The sequence below is a fragment of the Passer domesticus genome, chromosome 3 (genome assembly GCF_036417665.1).
Source record: "Passer domesticus isolate bPasDom1 chromosome 3, bPasDom1.hap1, whole genome shotgun sequence".
Taxonomy (NCBI): Eukaryota; Metazoa; Chordata; class Aves; order Passeriformes; family Passeridae; genus Passer; species Passer domesticus.
In genome coordinates this window covers 119,121,136-119,140,730 of record NC_087476.1, presented here as the reverse complement: position 1 = coordinate 119,140,730, position 19,595 = coordinate 119,121,136, and the positions used below count along the sequence as shown (strand labels likewise).

Below are 19,595 nucleotides of genomic sequence, written 5' to 3'. Positions count from 1 at the left end.
GGAAAACTGGTTCTACATCAAAAACCTTCCTCTTTTCCAAGTGAAAATGTGACAGAATTCACTACAAAGAATGTGCTTAAGTGGTTTGACCTTTGAGCATCCAGGAATTTGCAAGGAATTTACTAATCCTTAATTTAGTTATGGAAGAAACTGAGCTAAATGCTTAATCTTAGGTCAAAAACAATTCTCAGCTTTATTTTTCTGTTTGGGAGAAGCTGGTTAACAGTGTGTGCAAACCAAATTACAACTGTCCTTTCATGCTGGCTGGATTCTTTCCCACTGTGCTCAGTGAGAGCATTGCATGCTATCAGTTTCCTTCCAAACACTGCTGTGCAGAGGACATTATGCTGTAAGGTCTGGACTAACCACTAGGATTAGGAATCAAACTGGGCAAGGTCAGGAAGATGTAGGTGTTGCCATCATTGGTTGCTCTCATTTGGAGTTTCTCCAACACACCTCCAAGGAATGTGGGTTTTCATCAACAAAAATCACAATAAGTTTTGGAAAAAGCAGTGTTTGTGCAATCAAAGTGAGAGGGCAAAGAGCAGACCTGCTTCCCTGACTGGGATCCAAAATCCTGGACTCTGCTCCACAGCCTCCAGAATCTGAATCCCAGTTTCAAAAGTGAGGAAATAACTTCTGTTTGTTCCACTGCACCAGTAAATACACCATGTTTATGGGAAACTCATCCATGCTAGTTTCTGCTTTCATACCATGTGATGCTTCTTGTCTTGATTTTAAGCCTTCTGTATAAGATCTGCCTTCAAATTTCTCTGGGGTGCCATGGAGATGTCAGAATCTACCTAATATCGACTAAAATAAATTCCAAAAACTGAAGAACACCAGCAAGTAGAGGCTGCGTGGCAGTCCTCCCGGAATATTTTTGGTGTGTGTAAGATTCTCCTGGAATACTTTTGGTGTGTGTAATTGTCTCAAGGTTTAGTGCATTGCGTTTACTCTTGTTTGCAGAAGGTGTGGTGGAATGCACTGTTCAAACAGAGCCTGCTGTCCTCCAGCCTCAGATAAGGAAGCTACAAAAAGAATGTGTGGTGGTGCAGGCAGGTGCCAATGCCAGACACAATGATGCAAGTGCAGCTCCAGGAGGCTCCTGTCCTCTCCCCACCCCACAGCTGCCCCAGCCCTGTTTGCATTTTCCAAAACCTGGAGTGAAATATGGAAATGAACGGCGCAACCACGGTCATGGGACTGCTCTGAGCTTCCTATTTGCTGCTGAAAGTCAAATCTTGACAGGCAGACAGGCAGATTTAACCAGAGGTGACACAGTTGGTGTCTCAGCCCTCAAATAATGGGACATGTTGGTCTCAACTATCCCTGTGTGAGGAATACCTGCTACCTGCAGTGAGCATGTCAAACCCAACACGTGGCTGAGGTGAGTGGTGTGGCACAGACAGAGAGGGGCTCAGAGCAAACTGCAGCTGGTGACCACCAGGATTTGTTACCCCATCCACAGAGGCACTTCTGTGCACATCCCAACTGCCTTGCCCTCCCAGATGCACTCAGGCAGCTCCTCTCCTGCCTCCCCACACACACACTACACTGGGCCATATGTTCCACTCATTAACCAGAGTCTTAAGCCACAGAGCTCCACTAATAGGAGAGCTTGATGGCAAGTGATTACCCAGCCCCCTGCAGCCTTGGGTCTTAGCTAAAGACTGGTGTTTCTTTGAAAAGATTGCTCTAAATTAGGCAGTTAAGAGCATCGCCATCATTTAAGGAACTGAAGGAGAAGCTGATACCCAGCCATTTCCTGGCACCCAATTTTCCTCTTGTGCAGCAGCATTTTCTACTACAAGGACTTTCTTACCACTCCTTGTGTTGGTACCAAGGGGGTGCCTCAGCACACCCAAAGAAAAAATTTGACCCATTTGTTTGTATTGATTTTAGATATTCCCCTTACCAAAGAAAGCCCAAACCTTATCTATCTGAGTAAAATCAAGTGCACTCAGGGACATTCCTCAGCAGTGGGGTGTAATGGACACCCCTCCAGCTGCTCCCAGGGTGACGTGGCCCCCTCCAGCTGTTGTCCTGCACACCCCTGGCATGCTCTGGGAAGGGAGCAGGGATGTGCCAGGCCTGCATCAGTGCAGGGTTTGTTAGCAGAGAAATGGGACACTGCCAACAGGGCCCAGGTGTCCCAGCATATCTAACTCACCACCACCAAGGGATCTAAGGGGCTCAGGAACATTGTGTACTCTGTGCCTGTCAGATTTGGGAGCAGGGAACATGCTGCTGGAAGCATTCAGCATGTTCCCAGCAAGGAACCTTTGAAGAAGACTTCCTTTGATTCCCACTGAAGCCAGAAGGAAGGCATTTCAGTGATGTCTGGATCCAGCTGAAGCAATATAGCTCTTTTTTTCCCCCTTTAATACATAAAAAGACATTTTCAGTGCTGAACCCTCAGCATCCAGATTTCCTATACTGCATTTGAGACAAGGATTCACAAAACCCCACCCAAAGCCAAGCCAACCCAATCCCCCACAATGGATACTGATAAGCACTTACAAGTCTCTCTCCTGAAAGCACTTCCAGGAGTTTGATGAGCATCCTCCCATCTCGAAGGTCAGTGTACAGGTCTGTAATTCGGCAGGACACACGAGCCAAGTGGGAATTCACCCACTTGGTGAAGGTCTTCTTCTGAACTGCCTCACGTTCATCTGTGGGGAAAACAACAGAATGTTACTCAAAATAAATCACAGTTCACGTTTCTACCTGAAAATGGGATGCTCAATCATTTAAGATTCAATCAAAGATATGGCTTGTCTTTTTTGGAGAATCACTGATGAAATTAGGACTTTTCATTGAAAACCCACCATTCTTCACCTGCTGAGTTCACCTGCTCTGGAACACACACAAATTCACAACAGATCCCCCAAAATACCACAGGTCCTTTTGGATTAAGACAAATATGATAGAGAGCAGAGACCAACATTTCCCACTGACTTCTTCTCCTTCTCATGACAATATTTATTTGCAGATTCAACATTTGTAACTGTATTTACACAATGTCAACACAAATTTTTCCATAACTGCATGCCTGAGGTAGACAAGCATTTATATCAAGCCATAGAAAAATAGATTCTTTCCACCTTCCCTTCCCAGAGTCTTTCACAACAGTTTATAGAGGAAAACATTGGCTGTGAGAGCTCTCTTACTGCACAGGCTGACTGCAGTCCACATTAATTCACAAACTCCTACCCAGCTCCTATCTGCCAAGCCCAGAGCTCTCAGACAGAAAACATTATACATCTCTGTGGTTACATTCTTTTGCCAAGGGCTTTGGATGAAGCCTGGTTAGCCAAAAGTCATTTCTCTGAGCTGGGAAATACTACAGACCAAATTTGTCAAAACACAGGTGCTCTGACTCGGACTCTGGAAGCCACAATTAGACAGATGAATGGAAGTGCTCTGCTCTCCCAGGCAGACAGGATTCCAAGCCTCCCATCAGCCTCTATAAAGTTGTTGGCATGTACAGAAACAGGGCATGAAGACAGATTAATCCTAAACTGCAGCACCCCCAGCTCTGAAAGCTCCAAGAATGTTGCTTAAAACACTGAGAACATTTCAGATGTGGCTGCCCAGGGGTTTGGTGGATGTTGTCCTCCCAAAGGAAGGATGTGCTCCCTTCCTGGCAGTGCAGCATGGTGGGGGCATGGTCCCAGCATATTCATAACCAGTCACTGCCTCCAGGACCTTGGGGACAGCAGCAAAAATCTGATCATGGTGATGTGGGATGACAAAGATGCTGAGAGTGAAGAAGACAGAAAGCTGGGGACCAAGTAAAATAAGAAAAGACAGTAAGAAGAGAAATCAGATAACAGAACAGTGGTGAGTAGGAGGAGAGCAGACCTGCACTGAGTGGTGGTTTGCACAACTGCACAAACTCCACCCTAAGATTTCAGTTCTTCCCACTTATTTCTGAACTTGTTCTTCCTACCCATGTGGTTAGACATGACCAAATCTATTGCCCTGAAACTGCCCCATTTTTGACAGCTTTTACCTACCTGTTAAGGTGTGAAATTACAAATGTGACTTGGAAAAATGTCAAAGCTGGCGTTAGTGAGAAAACAACGTGCTTTGGGTAAACTGACAGTTTGCATTTTTGTGTTTGCCCTTACTCTGTACGGAGCAGAGCATCCCTGTGATAGAGGAAGAGAACAGGAGATCAGAAGGGACTGCAGCCAGTGTCTACTAGCTTTAAATATATTTTTTATGAACTATTTATAGCAAGTGCCTGGGAATGCTGTATCTGCATGTCTGCTTGTCTAGTAATCCATGCCTTTACTTGAAGTGTTTTTTTGAAATGAGTCACAGAAGAGAAACCTTGCAATAGTTGGTGCTTTTTAAAGAAAATTCCATCAGAAATTATGTCTCCTTTCACCAGCTCGTACAAGCCCCAGAACAGATCAGCAAGTTTGTTTATTTAATCACTGTAGTCTCTACACAGAAGCACAACATTCAGTGATCCCTGTGCTTACATTCATTCCAAAGAGAAATGCCAATGTACAGGACCATGAAAAAAGAGCTGGATGTACAAAATATTATGTAAAACAAAGAGAGCTATCAAATACCATATTAAAGCCCACCATTAAAAAATATCTGGTCAAAAATTATGGTTATCAATAATTGTCTCATTTTGGGGTGACAGTGAAAGTAAAGAATGGGAAAAGAACCTCCATGTGGCTTTAGTAAAAGGAGATGAAGAGTCAGGGCCTAATTTTGAACAGATGAAAGACACGATGTGGGAAATGCAGTGACACATCAAGTCGTGTTGTGAAACCTTTGGAGCCATGGTATTAACTGACACCAACTTGTTGAAAGCAAGTTAAAGAAACCAACAGAGCAAGCAGCCCTTCCAGGACAGGGAAGACAGGTCCCTCCTGGGGACAGTGTCCATGTGGCTCTGAGGCTGCTTTCCCAAAAAGCTTTGCCACCCCAGCATTTTCAGTGGCCCCAAAGGAGAACAAAGTGCATTTTTCAGGCAGTGGGGGCTCGGGGAAAAAACCCTGAGCAAGTTTGACTGACTTCTTGTCTTGAGTGTTGCCTCAGCATCCTTAATCACAGTGAACTACCAGGGAGGGAGAGGATGGGAGTCCAGCCTGGCTGAGACCCTCTGTGCCGGGGGAGCTGATGGTGGTGCCCTTAGGAGTGTTTTCTTTACTCCAGAGTTCAAAGCCAGGCGCTGCCTCTCCCTTCTGCTCTCCCGTTTCCCCAGCGTTGCTCGGGTGGCCCCGATTTCCTGTTTACAGCGAGAGGCGGCAGGGCCCGCTTGGTTTCTCCGGTCCCACCTCCGCCCCCGCCCAGCTCGCTCTCACCTGATCCCCACCCATCCTCTGTGGAACCGGCCTCCTCCCTGCCGGCTCCACCGCTGCAAAACACTGTGAAAGTCTCTGCTGTGCTGGCTCCAGCACTAACTTCTTGTGCTGAGCCTACAGTCAGCTTCTCACATGAGCTCCAGAAACTTCAGTGCTGGAGCAATTCATGGCTTTTCACTTTCCTTCCATCTCCCCTCTGATTTACAGCAAGCAGGATGATCCCTGATTGTCTGGGTGCAGCCCCATGGGAAAACCCTGTGGCACCACACAAGGGCCAGGCCCCACATGCCACTGCCAACTTTTGGGGACAACCAGCAACTTATGTCAGAAAAATGCCACTGGAGAGACACAGCAGCTCTTTCAGCTCCTAATGGGGCAGTCACCCAGGAAGGCCAGGCTTTATCCTGCACTTGGCACAGGCAGAGCACAGCTCTAATTCCCCACTGACACTCTCAGCCGGAGAAGCCCCTGGAGGGAGAAGGCACAGCCCTTCTTACCCCGCATCACTTCGCTCCTCTTGTACTCCCACAACGTGGGAAAGCAAACCAAGCCCATTTGGAAAGTGGTATGACTGGAGTTGGTCATGTTAAAACCTCTCCTGATTATTTCTACATGGTGTTTCACAATGACAGCAGGTTTTTGCAATGCTTTTATCAACCCTTTCTAACTGATAAACTATTTTTCTGCTCAAGGGTTTCAGGTTAAAACACATACAGAATTAAAATCAAGGAATTTTGGTTGTATGTGTCAGATAAAGAAAGATACGTACAGAAATGTGGTGCTTAAAGCCCTGACAATTTGGTTAAGCAAACAACACAACTGTGACTCTCTTAATGTGCAAAAACCTCCACAGTAAGAGCCAGGTGCATCCATGAATATTGACTCCAGGGATTTAACATCAGCCATGGGCCTTGAGGGCTATTTACAAACCTCATGTGATGGTTTTGACAAATGTCCTTCATATTTTCAAAAACACAGTTATGGATTTTGAAAATTAATTAAAATGAGAGGATATGGGTGGAGCTCCAAGTGTCCTACAGCTTGTGAAAACATTTGTTTCCCAAGGGTAAAGAGAAATGAGCAACATGCAAAACATGCACAGCAGGAAAACGGAAGGCGCTCTCCGAGCAGTATCAATAATAGAGAATCCAACTTATCTTGAAGCAACACTGGGAAGGAAATTTCCTTTATGCGGAAGGCCCCATGACAATGCTACCACCAGACAGGGGCTTGCAAACTCCAGCACTGTGATTGTGATGCATCAAGGACTGACTTTGTTTAAGAGTTTAGTAAATAAACCAGAGTTGGTACACTGAAAGCATAAACTGAGCTGGACAGGATCACAAACAGGCATCAGGATCACAAACAGGCATCTAATCCCTTCCTTGCTTGAGGGGAGACCATTCTTCCTCCACTAATTTGATGAGAAAAAAATCTGACAAAAATGCAGTCCCCTTTCTGAAAGCCCAGAGCTCAGTTACCGAGTCCCCAGTGCAGGACAGTGAGGGGGGGGTCACATACACCACCCCCTCTGTCACACGCTCAGCTCCGCTGGGTGGACTCAATAGGGCTGTGGCAGAATAATGGTGAATTTGTTTTAATAACTGCCTGGGAAAGGCAGGGCTACAGGAGCTGGCTGAGAGCAGTGTGGGCCCCGTGACCCTGTGCACTCCCACATGCCAGCAGCCAGCACAGGCCCCAGGGCCTCTGTGTGCAGCCCTGACCGCAGCCATGGCAGAGGTTACCTGTTACCTGCCTGCTAAAACCAGCTTCCAGACACCCTGATCCCTTCCATACCAGTCAAACCACATTTCCAACACAATGACCTTGAATCCCTTTCAAATGGAAATCTGTTTAGGCCATGCTGCTGCCAGCCCCGCACAGGTAAAATGACTTTGGGTGTGTGACAGCTCTCACCAGCCCCTGGACTGGGGCAAAAGCCTCCACACAGCAAAGGGGGTGCTCTCAAAGGAGCCCAAACAGTGGAGCACAAAAAGGAGAGCAGTCTGGGATTGCTGCTGGGAAAGGAGCAGTCTGGGACTGCTGCTGGGCTCTCAGCCCCTCAGCACAGCCCAGCCATCAGTGGCACCAACAGCCTCCCTGCTGAGCCAGCCCAAGGGCAGCTGCTCTTGGCACTGGCACTGTCCATGGATCCCTGCAATACCTCAAGCAAGACAAATTACAGATGATTTTTAATCCCTAACTCCAAAAGCTCCATCTCCTGCAGGTTTCCTTCTTATACTTCCATGCTGGAAGTAATTTCTCCAGCTTAAAATGATTACTTTTTTTTATTATAGCATCCAGTGTGTGCCCTACATGAAGCACTGCAACATCCACTGACTCAGAGATCAGCTGAGTGCTGTTCTAAGCACACCACTTCTGCTGATATCCACTATCCACAGCTTCCCAGAATTTCCCAGATGATATCCTCATTTGACAGAGCACAGAGAAAACAGAGCTTCCTTTCACAGGACAATGTTCTCATTGCTGTTGGTGTTCATGGTACAAAATATTCACCCTATGCTTTCTCACAGATCCAAGGATGTGGAGTGAAATAGCCAGTAATATTCACAGCTCCACAAATTCCAGCTGTGCTTTGAGGTTTTTCAGTTGAGAAAGATTTGTGAGGGAAGGACAGATCAGCTACTGGGACCAGAATGTGGTGATCAAATAAGATTTTATCAGTAAACAACATGAACAGATGTGCTGTGATAAGCATCACTGTTTGCTGGAGTAAGCAAAGAGCAATAGAGAACACGAAATAACTCTGACATGGGCCCAGCCTCTGTTATTCCAGGCAGGCTTGAATGGAACAACCTGGCCCTGAGGCAGGCAGAGCCCTCAGCAGGTCTGACACAGCTCCTTTGGTCCCCACTCCAGCAGCACCTTGACAAACAGTGCTGGTGGCTCCTGCTCCTTAGATTCCCTGTCCAAATCCAGGGCTGTGGGCTCAGAGACAGCTGGGGACTGCCAGCAGCCCTGGGCTGGGGAAGGAGGCTGAGGCTGGGTTTGTGTGCTCCTCACAGCCCAGCAGGACCCCACCCTGGGGTGAGACCCCTGTGGGACTGCAGCTTGTGGGGTGTGTAGTTATGCAAAGCACTGAACTGATGCACCACTAAATATAGCCCAGAGGGTAAAAATGCACCTCAGCTGAGGAGAGAAACATGTGGCTTGGGTAAACACTCCCAAAATGATGACCTTTCCACATGGTCCCACACATGCTGAATTCGTCCTTGGGCATCAGGAAGCCCAGAGAACAATGCACAGGCATGCACAGCCAGGCACAGACAGTCTAAATGGAAATATATTGGAATTGATCTGTGGGGAAGAAAATGAAGGAAGGAGGAAGATCACTATTAGCTATCAGCAGAGAAAAGGAAATTTTTCCCTAACATTCAAGTTTCTTTTAATATTCAGGTGTCCTATACCACTAAACTGAGCAGTGGGTGCTGCTTTTCTCTAGCTGCAGATGACAGGTTAAGACTGAAAATTTGGGTTGATAAAAATGGAAAAATTTTTAGACTTTAATGTAGAAAACACAAGTCCATTGTACACACATGCAGGAACAAGGAAAAACCTAGAACAAAACCTGCAGGAAGTCAAATTTACACATGACACACAGAGAACATGATCCACGTGGGTCCAGTGCTTAGAAAAATGCATCTCCTTCACTTTAATCTTGCTGACAGTTTACCATGGAGGAATGGGAGTGGAGCAGCTGATCATTCTCATGCAAATAGGATGCATTTGTTAATGGTTATTTTATGGCACAAAGTAATCTGTGGAGTGATTTCCAATCCAAACTGGTGAGATCACACCAAAGCTTTTTACGTGCTCCAGCATGACTTAAACAAGAACTTGAATGCAAATGTTAAAGATGACAAAGCAATGAAGGGATTTTGTTTGTGCTGTGTTTAGCTGGTGATTTCATTAGGAGCAAAATCTTTGCTGCTTTCCCGACTCTACTACATGGAGACAATTGTGGAGAAATCAGGGGCGTGTTCAGCAATCCTTTTGCTTTTACTAGGAAGCACCAGCCAGCTGCTAAATCCTATTAAATATCTACCCTTCCCTAATAAACGTTACAGCATGTGACCGCTTTCACTGCAGAAAATCCTCTGGAAAAGAAAAAAGGGAAAGCTACATAATGCAGCATGTGGAACAAACAATTCTGCTTCTTTCTCTCTTTGATGGCACTAAACCTTCCTCAATAACATGATGCACAGAACAATGTCCAGGAGCCAGCCAAGCACTGGGGGGTGTGGAAGGGCAGGTCCCTTCGTGGTCTTTATTTTTACACAGAGTTTATGGCATTTTGGTGGCAGCAACACAAAAATGAACCTTCCACAAGCCAGACTCACATTCATGTACATGAATGACTATGTTCATCTCCAAAAAGTTACTGTAAAGCCATCCATAGCAAATAAACATAAAAGTCATCTGGGTTTAACAGATTAAACTGGTGGAAGAACTCAGCTTTTGATTGATAGTTTTTGATACAGTTCAGAAGATAGATGACATATTTAAGCAGATTTAGAGCAGCAGGTGCCCAGCTCTCCCTGCGTTGGTGATGCCTGTGTGAACTGCTGGTTTAACTTCGGGGGACTGGAACACAAACCTGTGTAACCATCTCCCACAACATGCCAGCTCCCTCTGGGGAGAGCACCACCACAGGGCCCATTACAGCAACAGCAGCCAGTCAGCTGCTCTTCTGGTTCTCCAGGAACCCCAGCAACTGCTGCTTCTTCTGTATGAAATGCAAAGCAGCTACAGAAACACCACCTTTAGTGGGTAATTCAAATGATTTAACACTTCTGGGGGCTGATCTTGGAAATACCTACAGCTTCAACTACCACCTTCAGCTTCAACTACCACCACCTACCCTGGGCTGCACATGACAGCTGAACAAAATGATCACATGGACCAAGGCCTGAATCCCAAACTGTATCACAGAATCACAGACTTGGGTTGTACAGGATCTTAAACAGAATCCAGTTCCACCCCTCTGCTATGGGGCCAGGACACCTTCCACAGGGCCAGGTTGCTCAGAGCTCCATCCAGCCCAGCCTCAAATCCCCATCCAGGGATGGGGCAGCCACAGCTGCTCTGGGCAACCTGTGCCAGGGCATCAACACCCTCATAGAAAGAATTTCCTCTCAATATCCCATCTAATCCTTCTCTCTGTCAGTGTGAAGCCATTCCCCCTTATCCTGTCACTCCAGACTTTTGTAAATAGTGTCTCTCCATCTTTCTTGTACCTTCTTCAGGCACTGTCAGGCAACTATAAGGTCACTCTGAAGCTTCTTTTCCACATGCTGCACAACCCCAATTCTCTCAGCCTTTCCCAAAGCAGAGGTGTTCCATCTCTCTAATCATCTTGGTGGCCTCCTCTGGGCCTCTCTTCCTCCTTTCTGAAGAAAGATGTTACAAAACTATATGTACAGCAAAATAGCAGAAGTACAGATGAATAAAGGAGCAACTTTTTGGCCTCATGATGTGCAGTATTCAAGTGTGCCTCCTTTAAAAAGCAGCATGGAAAATGTCTCAGTGCTGTTGGCATTTTACACAAAAGGACACAAACCCCTCATGGCTGATTTGATGTCAGTGTTTGTTGCCACTTTTCCCTTTTGCGTAAGAAACAAATCACCTCATCAAAAGGAGCATGGAAAAAGCATCTGCCTGTCCCAGGACACTGACTGCAAAATTCCCACAGCAGAACAATCAGAACCTGAGGTCACTGCACTGTTTCAAGCACACAGTCTTGGGGGTGTCTTGGCAGTTTCCTTTAAAACACATTATATGCATAACACAGGGAAGTGCCAGGGGATTTTTGAGGGGGACAAAAACATTTTTCTACACGTGTCCAAACCACTCGCTGACTGGCAGTGTTGAATGAGTATGAGAGCAAGGCTTGGCATGGGCAGGGAACATGCCAGGTCCTTCCCTACATCAGATCCATCTTATTTCTCTCTGTGTTCAGCAAGCCCAGCAGAATGAGACTTTTTACAGTGGATTCCCACTTGTCTATGGGAAGGGAAGCAAAGGTAGGAAGAAGGAGCTGGGGAAGTTTTATTATTTCTGTTGTTCTCTTTTCCTTTCAGCATTCCTCTCTCTTCTCAGCACTGCAGGAAATGCAGCTGCTGTCACACAAAAATACTGGCACTGCAATTCCTACTGGTGCTGTGTGCCCAGCCTGGGACCCTCGTTAGCCAGGGATTTGGAAATACAGAATTGTGAGTGACATTAAGCAGAGATGAGTCACAGAGAAATGAGCACCAGGACTCAGCACTCCCCAGGACAGCAAAGTGCATGGTGAATCCCACCTTTTCCAGGGCACACCCTGGCACTGTGGGCAACCACTTCCAGTGGCACATGCCACCCTGGAAGGAGGAGACCTGCCAGGGTGCAAGGCTGGGGAGAGCCAAGCAAGGGCAATCCCCATGGGATATCCAGAAGAAAGCTGTCCCTGTGAGGGTGTTGGGACACGACCTCCCCCACAGGCTGTGAGAAGTCCATCCTTAGGAAGATCCAGAACTCAGGAGGACAAATCCCTAAGCAACCTGATCTACCATGGGAGTTGCCCCTGCCTTGAACAGGTGTGCTGAACCAAATAACCTCCTCTTCCAACCTGCAGTATTCTGTGATTCTATAAATTCCAGCAAGCTTAAACAAGAATAGGCCAGAAGACTGCACTGCCACTACTCCTATGGAATCCCACTGAGGGATTTCAGAGGGCTGTGGGATCTCTTCTTTCATCTGAGGCACAAGTTGAGACATTACATGGAGAGTGAAGTCAAAGCTGTAGTATGTTTTGACCATGCTTCTGTAAAAACTCACTGCAATCAGAATGAAGAATAGATGAAAGAAAGCCAGACCTTTGTTGGTTTCATGTTTAAATCTAATTTCACCTTAATGACAGAGAAGCATGAATAGAAAATAAAGAAATCTACAATGACTGCATTTAATCCTTTCAAAATATTAAATCTCTGTGCTAAGAGATGTTATCATTATAATTAATTGCTGCTAAATTATAATTTTCATTATCACAGAAATATTTTAAATGGAAGAACATGTATTTAAATAACCACTGTGTTGATCAGGGATTAATAAGAGCTGGATTCATAGCCTTGCAGAACAATGTGTTTAGTTCCTGCAGTTTCCATGGCCACACAATAATCTACTACTGTTAACTGTGTGCCATATTGTGGAGTCAGATGCACTACACTGTGCTGACAGGATGCTGAATAAATGCAGCAGCGCCACAGGTAAGCCAGACTATAACTCAGCAAACTAAATCCCCAAGGTGGAAACTGAATGAGTAACAGCAACAAAAATACTGTAGGTTACAATAAAAATCACTTGTATAACTGAAGGAACCTTGATATATACAAAATGCCATTATTTCTAAAAAGAGAGTTTTAAAAATGCATTTATTTTAATGAGATTTGATACAAACTGCTAATAAGAAGCATTAGAGGAAAAATCCCTAATCTTCTCTGACTCTAATCTGCAAACCCATCATGCAGAGCTCCCAGGAAAGTCCTGGAGTTGGTGTCTTTTGAGATTGGCAGAACTGGCACCTTCACCTGTTTGCTTGCTTAAGAAAAGCTCCAGAAAACTGAACCATGATCTCAACATGAACACACATTCCACCTACTCACTCTGTATAGTAAAGGAGTTCTTTAAGAAATCCATGTGGCAAGTAAAGAAATAACAATAATAAGAAATCTTTCTTTTCATGCCACCTACTTTATTGGGACTTCTGAGGCACAAACAAGTTGCACATGCATTCTAGTTCCTCACCTCCAAATTTTCTTACCTGCCTGTTTGATTCCAAGCCAAAGGTCATTTACTGATCTGCTTTTGTGGGACAATGTGGCATGTTTAAGCAAAATCATTTTGGCCTTTGGAATTATGCAAGAGTGGGGAAAAGAGATCCCTTTCCAGCACAGTATTTCCTGCCCAGGTAATAACTTTCAAAGCAGTACCAGAAAAAAACCCTTTGTTTGAAACCCTCTAAAACCTCTCTGAGATTTAAAAGGTGATGCAAATTTGAAGAAATTAGGGTACAATTATACTTTTAATACCTTAAATGTGTATCTTCATCCAGAAACATCACTTGTTTCTTGTTTTTCGAGTCTTAAAAGTGGATTTGTGAGTTGTACTGATTATGCAAGGCCTTGACTGAACAATTGAAAAGCCCTGCATAGGGACAAAGGTGTGGCTCCTGTGGAAGGGGTCCAGGAGAGCTCCCAAGTATATGCCTTCACTTTCTTTCATTTTTAGCACAATGAGAAAATGATAAAAGCACTCAAAGACTCCTGATCACAGTCTTTCCACTGATGCCTCCTCAGCCATGTTGCACATTGTCTCCATATTCTGGGCTTTTCCCCCTCAAAATGTAAATCAGGGATGTGGTGTTTTCTTTAAAAACCCAAAAAATAGAATAAAGCCCCAAACAGACTATGAGGTAATGGCAACTAATAAAGGAAAAGCAACTTCTAGAAGTTCAGTATCTAATTAACACTCCCAGTTGTCTGTTAGTGTAACAGCAATGTCATCAGAACATAGTTCAGGTGTTGGTTAAGCACAGAAGTAGTGCAGATTTGCACAGACTATTTGTGTTTGCACCCATCTTACACACCCCCAAATCACACAGACACAGGGGTGCACAGGCATGAGAATGCACTGTGGCACCTCACACTCATTGGTGTGTTCCTGAAGCCTCAGTCACAACTCGCTGATTTTCAGGCCTCCAAATTTGTACACATTTCACACATTTCAGCCCAACTCAGATGTTTATGCAAAAGGAAAAGTCCCATGCATACACTCCTGAATGTGAAGGCTACGGTGACCTGCACCTGATGCCAGGGAAATATTTCTAAACTTGGCAACAGGAGCTAAAGCAGAAGGGAGGGCTGAGTTGTGGAGCATAGAAAAAAAAAGATGTTCTGGCATTAGGTGGCTCACAAAGGGACACCTGAAACCTACCAGGAACTGCATAGCATGGGCCACGTTCACGAGGCTGAAGGACAGGGAAAGGACAGCCACAAACCCAGCACCCCGAAATGGGCACTGCAGAGATCACACCACCCTGCCCAGTCATTTCATTCAGGAAAAACAGGGGGAAGTCCCCTTGCAGCTGCTGTTTTATTCCCTGCTTGCCCCAGCCCTGCCATACCCAGCGTGGGGAGCAGCTCTGCTGGCGCCAGGGCAGAGCTCCAATCCATCCCTGAGGGGGATGGCACTGCCAGGACGTGCTGTATGGTTAAAGGGTTTACACATTAGGTGTCCTTAAGTGTTGTCTGCTCTCCAGGACAGCTTGTGACTGCTTTTATTTAGGAAAAAGTATGTGCAGTGAGGAATTAGCTGGAACACGGCTGGCGCCAGGCGCTGAGGACACAGGAGCATCTTTCAAGTGGCACAGAGCATCATTAGCATCAGTGTGCTGGCAAACACCAGGGCAAGTCAACTGTTAAAAGCAAAGGCTCCAGTAAATAAGGTTTATATCATGGGAATTTTATTATATAACCCATCAGACATATTTATTTTGGAGGAGAGGCAGAGAGAGAAGCATTTAGTAGTACATCTGCAGCAGGGATCTATGGAAAAAATGTTCCATAACTTCCCTGTGAGTTCCTCTCATAAGGCCACAGCTAAGAGCAACAGGTCCAGATACAGCCAGCACTTAATCTGCTGTTAAAGGCTGACAGATCATCAGTGCACCTGCACAAGTGACAGTGGCCAGGACATCACCAAGGGAACAGTCTGCAGGCACTGCCAGTTTTCTGAAGAGACTTCCTTGAGCTAGAAGTGGCACACTCTGTTCCTGATCCCAGGGGAGGCTGTGGGGATGAAACTCACCTTACACCCCTGAGGGTGAACAAAGACACGGGGGAGGGAGAACACGAGACACTCAGCACTCAAAGATAACCCAAATTATTGAACTTCCCATGACGAGGATAACAGAAAGGTCAGAAGTTCAGAACACCACCAATATTTGATGTTTCCAGACACCTCCCCTATTTATTCAGAGCCTGCCCTAAGTGCCATTCCGTAATGGCTCTTACTCATATCAGCCTGCAATCACAGCACAGTCACATCTGCGATTTCACAGCAGTCTCTCCCATTATATTGCCAGGCAATCTGAGCTGGCAGAGGAACACACCCTGAGAAAAGCAGCCGTTGCACTATCAAGGTCTAGCTTCCCTCCAAATAACTGTGGAAAGATACTAAAGTAGATGTAGAATTAATTATTACCCAAAGCAAACTGCAGTTCGTTGACTACAGATGGGATGGTCAGGTTTTCACTTCTCTTTTTCCTGGAATCAAATCATGATCAGATCATATTGCCAAAATCTGGAAACACTTCCTGGACAAAATGAACATTAAGAACTGGACTTTGGAAGCTTTTTGAAAGGAAAAGGAAGAACCCAATATATGGTATTAGCATGGAGAAGCTGAAACCAAGGGGGAGCTGTTATTTGAGAAAAAATAAGGGAAGAGGAGTGGATTTGAGAGACAAAATCCCTCAGCACTGTGCTGTTTGTGCAGTTCCTTTTAATGGGGCTGCATTGGTTTATACTATCTGAGAAGTGGGTGCTGCAAATTGGCTGATTTTCTGCAGTTTGCCAAGCCATTAAGTGAAATTTAGGTATCTTTATTAAACCACAGGGGTGTCATTCCAAGAAAAATCTGGGCAGCCAGCGTTTATTCTGTTCAGATAAACTCTTAAATCTCTTTGTAACCACATGTTGTTTTGTTTAATCTTTGAAGGCATAAGGTCACCCTTGGCTTGTGATTAGAGTACTGTGGTCACACAGATCATGTTTGTACCTTGCCACTGCACTTTTTCCACTGACCCTTTGGCGAGTATTTCTCCATCTCCTCAACCTGAAAACAGTCCCAACAGAACTAAAACAGGCAAGAGAACTTAAAGCCACTAATCTCAAAACCAAACCAATCCTAAGGAGCACAGGCCCGGCCATTTTGGCAATATTGTAGGCAGAGATGTTTGAAGTCTCTGCAAGGACACCATATATGCTTTCTGTACAAAGCCATTTGGGATGACACTGCTCTTTTTTGCTAATATAAATAACACATAAGAATCATATTTGTGACCTCCTCCCCAAACAGTTTAGCTAAAATCAGTGCAGGATTGTGCATGCTGCTGATTCCCACCAAAGAGCAAACTGACCCTGTCCAGTGTCACTTTGTCACGTATATGTAACTGGGCTTGTCCTTTCAAGTTCCAGCTTACATTTTTATGAACAAACCAAACTTGACTGAACAGAGAATTATCAGCACTTCCAGTTATCCCCTGAAAAGGCCACTTGGTAATGCCAGCTCTTTCACAAGCCCTTTGAAAAGGCAGGAGCGTGGCCCCCAGACCATGTCCCAGTGGCTGCCTGCGTGTCTGCCGGGCTGTGCTGTTCCTGCACACTGAAGGGCCTTTCTCTGTAAGCTCCTTTCTAGGGAACAGTGGGGCATTGAGCAGGGCTACAAGCCTGGTTAATATTAGTTTGGCTACAGTAGTGCTCTCCCAACAAAGGAGGCTCTCAGCCCGGGATACCCTCGCTCCAGCAGCAAGTGCACAAGGGCTTTTGTGTGAGCGTGGGCTCTCCCAGCCACCGCGACCTCGGGCTCCACATCACAAGTCACAAGCATGAGTGCTCCCCATCCCTCTGGGCCTTTCCCATCCCTCTGGGCCTTTCTCTGACAGAAATGTGAGGACTCAGCTCGATGCATTTTCAGGAGCAGTGAGCAATTTTGGGTTCACGTGCTCTCCTTAATTGCACGAGGCTCTCTGTGTGGACAGGAGGTTCACAGTGACTCTGGTCCCAACAGGGACACGACGTGTTCGAGGCACAGCTGGGAGTGAGGCCCTGCTCCCTGCAGCACCCCTGTGCCCATCAGGTTCTCCTCTGCTTCTGCACTACAACAGCCACCACCTCGTTCCTGTTGCACTGAATTTCAGAGCTGCTGGAACGCTGAGTAATCCAATCTCCAGTTTGTGGAGAGAGCTTCTAACTCTCTCCACAAATGACCCTTTACTTTAAAAGGACTCGTTTTGAGTGGGAGGGGAGTTGTTTACTAATACTTATTAAACAACTTTAATCTTTGATGAAGTGTCACTTCACTCGGACAATCACACTGGGATAAAGGCCATTACCTGCCAGGCCCAGATGCAAACATCCAAATGGAATTTTAGATTTGATTTCTTCTGGGAAGAGTAAAGCAGATTCTCAGACACCTTATTATGATATTCTACCTCCTTTACCACAGCCTTAAAAGTCAACAGAGACTAATTTTCAATATTTAGTGTAAGAGTTTTCCCAAACCCATCTATTCAATGAAGATAATTCATTTTCACTTGAGGAAAAGATGTCATTGTCATACCCTGCTACTTAATAGCTGATACTTAATACTTCTCCATTCAACTTAAACAGGAACAAAAAGACCTTCAGAGCTGTTAGTAATAAAATACTCATGAAATTCAGACTCTGAGCAGAAGGGGTGCAGTTACCAAACCACACACTCTGTGCTGGGATCTCACAGAAGACGAGTTTAGAGGGTAGAGGGAAGAGAGAATGAAGATTTTGTGAATCACATAATTTGATTTTCTTCACCATTTCTACTAAGCTTAGATAGCAGCTCATCCGCTTTAACAGTCAAAGCATGTGCCCCACAGAAAACAGAGAGATGAAAGAAACTAAGGAAAAAGAGGAAATGACAAACTCAAATTGGGAAAGAGCTCAGGAATGGAAGACAACCATTGTTCTGCTGTTTTATCACCACTTTCATCTCTGTCATAGGCTTGTTTTATTGCCCCACTTTCCACACAACTTAATGGCAAAACCCACAATCCATTTGAATAGGGCTTTTGGATAGGAAAAATATCTGGGATAGGAGCCTGTACTCTCAGGTGATTACAACATGCCCATGAAACACTGGGATGGTCTGTGACACGGAGCTTCTGGGAGACATGGAATGCAGAAACACCCAGGGGCTGATTCCTGTGCTGCCTTCCTGTGCTGCCTTCCCAGATCCATGAGCTGTGCAGATTTACACCAGTTGAGCACCACACAAATCATTTTACTCTGGCTACATATCTCCCGCAGGGTATTCAGAACACCCCGCTGTCCCATGTGAAAATATCTGCTTACAAGCTTTGTTTACTTCATTTCAGAGCCATAAAAGTGCTCCAGAACTGCTCTTTTTAAAACAAAATTAGGCTAGAGCACCTAGATATTTCTGATTTTTGTTAAATTTAAGTTTCCTACACACACAGTTTAAAAACCAAATGTTACAAACATACTCTCAAAGAAAATTGAAGAGAACAGGCTATAAAAAACCTGAGCCAACAGCTCAGAGTTGTAAATGTTCACAGTTATTTCAGCGAGAAGCCAAATTCAATTTAAATGTTTACTTTCGACCTGTATCAACACTGACCACATGAGCAGAAATACCTTACTCTTAGCTCCTTTAATTTGCCTTCTCTAGCTCCACGAGTACCAAAACCCATGACCAGAAAAAGCAAATTTCTGCCCAAAAACTGAGTCAGGATTTGGATATGTTTGCAGGGATCTTGGCACTGGAAGGAATAAGGGCCCAGCTATCACAGAGTGCACATTTAAGTCAGTTTGGGATCTCTTTAAAACTCCTTGCAAATTTGACAGGACTTCCAACCATGCAGCTTGTGCTCAGGTGCCGGAATACTGGAGTGTGCTGTGACACATTCAGGCTTTGGAGTGCTGCAGACACCAGAAAATTAAGCAAAATTTGCCACACAAACAGGAATTTCCACCTTTGGTGGATCTGAGAACATAGTGGGGGAGGGGGTAAACCAAAAATCCGTATAACCCAGACACATTTCATCCAGAATGAAATTCAGCCTCTCTGCATTTCAGCTTTAACAGAAATTACCATGACAAGAAATGCCAGTGACCCATTTGGTAGACAAAGTAGGGTGTCCCAGGTCAGTAATCAGCGCCTGGAGCTATGCAGGTCACTGCTCCCAGGAGACTCAAAGCCTTCACAAGGTAAATCAGGAAGGGACTGCTGAAACTGGCTGCTCAAAGGGCACCCACGGGAGGAATTCCAAGGATCCTGGTGTCACAAAGGGCGTGTCTCTGCCTTAGTGCAGGACAGCACTGCAGCTCCTGCAAACGGCTCTGTCAGCAGGAGCTCCCTGTTTAACCTTGAGCATAGACAGGGATTTGGGGGAAGATTTGCCTGCAGCAAAAGCTGTGGGAAAGCCCT

The 19,595-nt window shown here is 45.4% G+C and overlaps 1 protein-coding gene across 7 annotated transcripts in view; it reads right to left on the bottom strand.

The window, feature by feature from the left end:
* The window catches only part of SPTBN1 (spectrin beta, non-erythrocytic 1), a 115,832-nt gene that overhangs the window by 44,493 nt on the left and 51,744 nt on the right, over nt 1–19,595 (bottom strand). For all 7 annotated transcript variants that reach the window (XM_064415515.1, XM_064415517.1, XM_064415516.1 and 4 more), the window contains one exon: nt 2,524–2,675. In XM_064415515.1, the coding sequence (XP_064271585.1) occupies nt 2,524–2,675 (152 nt within the window). The remainder of the gene's footprint in view (nt 1–2,523; nt 2,676–19,595) is intronic.